Source organism: Penaeus vannamei, chromosome 9 (assembly GCF_042767895.1).
Source record: "Penaeus vannamei isolate JL-2024 chromosome 9, ASM4276789v1, whole genome shotgun sequence".
In the NCBI taxonomy this organism is placed as follows: domain Eukaryota; kingdom Metazoa; phylum Arthropoda; class Malacostraca; order Decapoda; family Penaeidae; genus Penaeus; species Penaeus vannamei.
Genome location: NC_091557.1, coordinates 37,792,750 through 37,798,364, shown reverse-complemented (window position 1 = coordinate 37,798,364; position 5,615 = coordinate 37,792,750). Strand labels below are relative to the sequence as shown.

At 35.3% G+C, this 5,615-nt stretch overlaps 1 protein-coding gene across 1 annotated transcript in view; it reads left to right on the top strand.

Moving 5' to 3' along the window:
- LOC113821084 (lipase 3) overlaps nucleotides 1–4,052 on the top strand; it is a 14,482-nt gene extending 10,430 nt beyond the window's left edge. The window contains exons 7-10 of the mRNA XM_027373526.2: nucleotides 338–496; nucleotides 1,094–1,178; nucleotides 1,996–2,138; nucleotides 2,522–4,052. Of these exons, the coding sequence (XP_027229327.1) occupies nucleotides 338–496; nucleotides 1,094–1,178; nucleotides 1,996–2,138; nucleotides 2,522–2,668 (534 nt within the window). The 3' untranslated portion in view covers nucleotides 2,669–4,052. The remainder of the gene's footprint in view (nucleotides 1–337; nucleotides 497–1,093; nucleotides 1,179–1,995; nucleotides 2,139–2,521) is intronic.
- Nucleotides 4,053–5,615: the final 1,563 nt, after the last annotated feature.

The window sequence follows — 5,615 nt, the reverse complement described above, 5'->3', positions numbered from 1 at the left end:
TTCATTTCAGCATTTTGTTTGTGTTTGCCAAATATGGTATTTTAAGTTTGTCAACCTTATTTCTGGGCAAACGAGTGTTTTCTTGTTCTTTCTTTTGTTATATTTGTTTAGCATAAATCCAGTACATTAACCTTACCTATACAGATATTGCTTTTGTACGCTGTTGATATTGCTATAGATGGACATGTTATTTTGTAACCAATCGTTTTCTTTTTTATTGCATTCACGGGGGACTATACTAAAATCTTATTTCTTTTTTTTTCCCGCCATCCTTTACAATGTTTACATCACCATATTTCCCCTTACAATCCTTACACTCCCACTATTTTTTTCATAGATGGTTGGCGGGAGTGCGAGCAAATACGAAACAGGTCGGTTATCCGCCGAAACGAAAACAAGTCTAGCCAAACTCTGTTCACCCGAGGCGTGGACCAGTAGTATTTGCCTCAAGGTCATTGCTCTCGTTGCTGGACCTTCCCGGCACGAAATTCAAAGGGTGGGTTTATATGTATGTTTGTCTGTTTATTTGTTTGTCTATTTATCCTTCCTTCTACCTTGCTTCTACGTTTTTTTCTCTTCCCCTTCCTTTCTTTATTTCATCTTTCTTTCCTTCCCTCCTCTCCTCCATCTACCCTTCTCCCATCCATGCTTCCCCTGAACCTCTCTCCCTTCCCTCCCTCCCTACCTTTACCCCCCCCCTTTCCTTTCCTCATTCCTTCCATCCTTCCCTCCTTCCCTCCCTCCTTCACTCCCTCCCTTCCTCCTCCCCTCCCACTACCCTCCTTTCCCCCCTCCCCTGAACCTCCTTCCCGCAAGTTCTCTACGCTTCTTTCTCCCCCCTTTCCTTCCCTCTTTTCCTTTATCCTTCCTTCCCTCCTTCCACCCTCACCCCCCCTTCCCCTCCACCCCACCTCCCTCCTTTCATAACAACCATAGAAAACTACAAACCATTTGCAAACTCCTTTCATAATCATAAACTCATCTTTCGTGACTGATAATGACCTTTCCATATTTTTTTTTCGTATTTTCTTTTATTCATTTTTTTCCTTTTTTATCATTTATCTTTTTTCTCTTCTCTCTTTCTCTTCGTCAGGATTACCTCCCCGTTATCGTCGCTCACACACCCGCCGGCGTCGCGACCAGGATCCTCACGCATTACTCTCAGCTGATTTTGGCCCGTTTGTATACAGTTCATTTTTCTTCGTTCTGCTTCTTTTATAATTTTTTATCTCCTTTCTTTCTTTTCTTCTTCTTCTTCTTTCCCTTTTTCTTTCTTCATCTTGAAATAATGTTTGAGATTATTCTGTACACTTATTTATTTTATTTATTTTTCCAAGTGCTAAGGTTCGGCCTGACCGTTTTTTGTTTTTTTTTTTCATCTTTCTTTCTTTCTCTGGCAGCTCTTGTTTTGAATCATTATTAAGAAATGAAAATATGATTTTTATATAATTCATAATTAAGATATGAAAGTATTACTCTTTGGTCTTGTTTGTAAGAGTAAGTTCCGTTTTTTTTTTTTTTTTTAGTTTCCCCTTGTTTCGAAACGAATACAAGAAATTGCCAAATGAACTTATGCAAAACTGTTACCCAAATTGTAATTAGGTTAACTTTCGATTGATCTTTGCTGTTGTATTTTTTCTACTGTCTTCGTATTTTATTATACGACTAAATATTACGAAAAGGAAGTCATTAACCTTTTCTTTCATTTCTTTCTTTCTTCTTCTTTTTCCTCCTTTTTTTTCTTTTCTTCTTCCTCTTTTTTCCCTTTGTTTCTTATTCATGTTTTCCCATTTTCTTCTTCCTTTTCTTCTTCTCCCTTTTCCTTCTTCTTCCTCCTTTCCCATTTTCTTCTTTTTGTCTTTTCCTTTTTTTTCCTTTCTTCTTCTTCCTCTACTTTTCCTATTTTTCTTTTTTTTTCTTTCCCCCTTTTCTTTTTCTTCTTTTTTCCCTTTTTCTTCTTCTTCCTCTTCTTTTTTTTCTTTCCTTCTTTTACAGGGAGGTTTCAAGCGTTTGACTACGGCCCAACAAGAAACCTCGACGAGTATGGGTCACTCACGCCCCGCCAGTATTCGCTAAAACGAGTCACTGTCCCCGTGGGTTTGTTTTGGTCAGAAGATGACTGGATCAACACGCCTAGAGTAAGTAAATTTAGTGCGAAATCGGGCAGTTTTTTTCTTTCTTTCTTTCTTTCTTTTCTTTTTCTTCTTCCTTTTTTTCATTTGCGGTGTTTTTTTTTCAATGTCTTTTATGGTATATTGGAGTCTTTTAGATAAACGTACTATGTGCAAGAAAGGAATGTCACGCTTTTTAATTATTTTTACATTTCTTTTTGGCGGAAAAGTAATCCATTATTTTGAACTTTTTTTTTTTTTTAGTATCAGCTTTCATGAAGTGTTTTGCAATCATTCCTGCCATTTTGCCGCGCAGTTACTAGTTTTACAGGTGCTTTTACACAATTCCGTGACGTATTATAGCATTCTCATACACGCCTTACTTGGCTACCACTTTTTCTTTTTTTTAGGATGTGGCGCGAATCGCAAAGGAACTTCCGAACGTGACGCTAAACTACAAAGTTCCGGTCAGAAGGTTCAACCATCTGGACTTCCTCTGGTCTGAGAACGCCCGCCGCCTGGTTTACATCCCCTTGATGAAATTCTTAAAAGCGTAAAGATTAAGAAGAAAAAAGAAAGAAAGAAGTTCCGGTTAGGTTCGGGTTAAATTTAGCTGATGCCCCAATTAAGAAGAAAGAAGAAAATAGAAAGAAAAAACAGTTCCGGTGAGGTTCGGATTAAATTTAGCTGATACCCTAAACACAGTCAAAACAGAGGCATTCGGACATTCCCATGAAAGGTTTTTGTCTCGTCTAAAGGTACCCCTTCGGCCCTGATAAAGGTGACTTTTCAGTGGTGCTTTTTGGGCGTTTCTTAAATATCCGTGAGTGCTTGTAAAGGTACCCCTCAACCCTTCTAAAAATGTCATTTCGATCCTTATAAAGGTGACGCTTCGATTTCCCAGCTTTCAGATGACGGCGTTGAATAAATAAAGGCTAAAGCTGGTCGACTGCGTGCAATAAGATAAAATAATAATAACAATAATAAAAGTACTGCTCTTAGAGTACATCCGAGATCCCTTAACAGTCACTGGCAGCGACAGGAGTCCCAAATATACCATGGAATCCCAATTTCCGTGGTGTCCCCGTGGAGCTGCCACCTCAAATTTTCACAAGGAAATCGCTAAACGTAATAATGTTATTGGAATTATTTTTGTTCCCTGACATGTCAAATTACAAAGAACAAATGAGGTCGAATGATTTAACAATAAATTCCAGACTTGTCCATTCCAAATCTACAGAGTATTTTCGTCCGCACTGCTGAAGTAGTAGATGACGTCAGGACCCAGGTTGTAGTGCCAACGGCCCGAAAGCTTCCAGCAACTGTTTTTTTAGAGTACAGAAAAGGTCCTTAAATAAAGGTATTATGTCATCTATAAAGAAAATAGCTAGATTACGGGCCAAGCCCAGAACTAGCAATCTCGTTTATGTTTATTTTTATAGTATAAACACCCCCAACGTAAAATTGTGGAAGCTCTATTTGTATATATTTTGTATAAGTGTTGCCAAGTATTTATTTAAAGGACGGTAGATAACTACCCAGTCACCACTTTACGTACTCGTTATAGGTTAATATAATTTAAATACAAAATTCATATATTTACCGCTTATCATTATATCCGTTAATTGATATCATTTTACAAAATTTCTACAATTTTCAAAAAAGACAGAGAAAAGGCGAAGGTCAAGAGAGAGAGAGAGAAGAGAAGAGAAGAGAGAGGAAAGAGAAGAGAGAGAGAGAGAGAAGAGAGAATGTTCACTGACTAGCGACCTCTATTTCCAGTTTCTCTTAAATCGTTTGTTAAAACTTTCCCTGTATAAGTTCCATTACATTTTTTCGTCCCTGTATTGCCTACCACAATTCTTGCTTCATTGTCAAGAACCAATTGTTCAGAATACAGTTTTTTCGATGTAATGAGCAAATATTTACTTTTTAAAGTTTTATGTCAATGTGTTCGTTTCTTTCTTCCTTTACTAAGCCTGCAAAGAAATATTCATCCAAAAGTATAAGAACTGATTAACTCTACCACTCATCTGTTGAAATTATTTAGTGCATTTCCCTTTCTGAAGAAAAGTGAGGATGTTATCAGAATACCACAAAAATATAGTTTAGTTGCCCATTTCACGTATCATGTCTGTGTCAAAGTTGCTGTTATTGTTATGGATATCACAGTATCTTTAATACAATTTTGAGATTGCTGTACATTTCTACTCCTTAGTTGTGCATTTCTACTCCAGACTCCACGGACCAAGTCCAGATGCTTAATATGTGGATAAAGTATCAGCTAAAACAATATGAGCAGAGAACTCGTCGACGACTGAAACAACGAATTCCACAGTTTCGTGAAAAAAAATCTGTTTTCCTTTTTTTTTTTTTTTTTTTTTTTTTTTTTTTTTTTTTTTTTTTTTTTTTTTTTTTTTTTTTTTTGATAATGGTCTACTAATTTCTCTGTAGCCAGGCAATTATATTACTTGAAGTAAAAGAAATTAAATCAAGTATTTTTTCTTTAATTAAGAGTTCAATTACATTTTTTTCGGCATCAATGCCTTCCAATAAACTGAAATACAGACGTGTTAGGAACATGTAACCATGGGAACGTATCCCACTTCATGAATCCCTAATTTTTCTTGATAATGATAAGGAGTAAAAGGTATAAGAAACTTGCTTTATCAATAAATAGGTTCCGGCTAGATAACTTGGCTGGGTTTCACAAAACCAGAAATCCTTTATTGCCTAGTTTGAAGATAAATGAATATCTATTTCGCCCTATTCTGAGGGATATACCAAAGCATTCGACCATAACACAGCTACAGATGCCATTTGTTATGGATAGTTTTATAACACTTCCTTGCACATGTTTAATCCGTTTTTCTCTTTTTGTTGTTGCAATTAGATTGATTTATCACCATTTTCTATTTCACATTTTGTTTCCTGTTCATATTTATTAAATACTCCATTGCATTTAGTTGCTAGCATTTTGACTGTTAAAAGTCATTCTACCTATTGTGATCCCCTTTCTTACCAAAGTATAAATATATAATTTAATTTGATTTTTTTCTTTACATCTATTAAGTTTAAAAGTGTATTATTCATGCTATTTTTTTCTCCAATACAAAATCAATGTGAAGTTTTTGCTGATGTAATCTTAATCAGTTTAAGGTAGTTTCATAGGAAATTTAAAAAGTGTCTCCTACAAAAAGGTAAATGGAAACCATAAATTTTGGAGCATCCAAACTCATTATCTCTTTCCACTTTCCAATGCATGCATTAATATGTGATTCACATTCTTCTTTTTAAAAAGTGTTAATTCTGCATATTTTCATTGCTCATGTCCTGAAATTATTCTTACTTTTATGTGCACTTTCTATTACATCACAATAATTATTCAAAACTATTAAGGATCTGTTTTTTTTTATGATTAATTGTTATTATGATCATTTAGTTGTATTCTAATTGTGTACTGGCGTTGATTTACATGCAAAAAATATTAAATAAAACACAAAG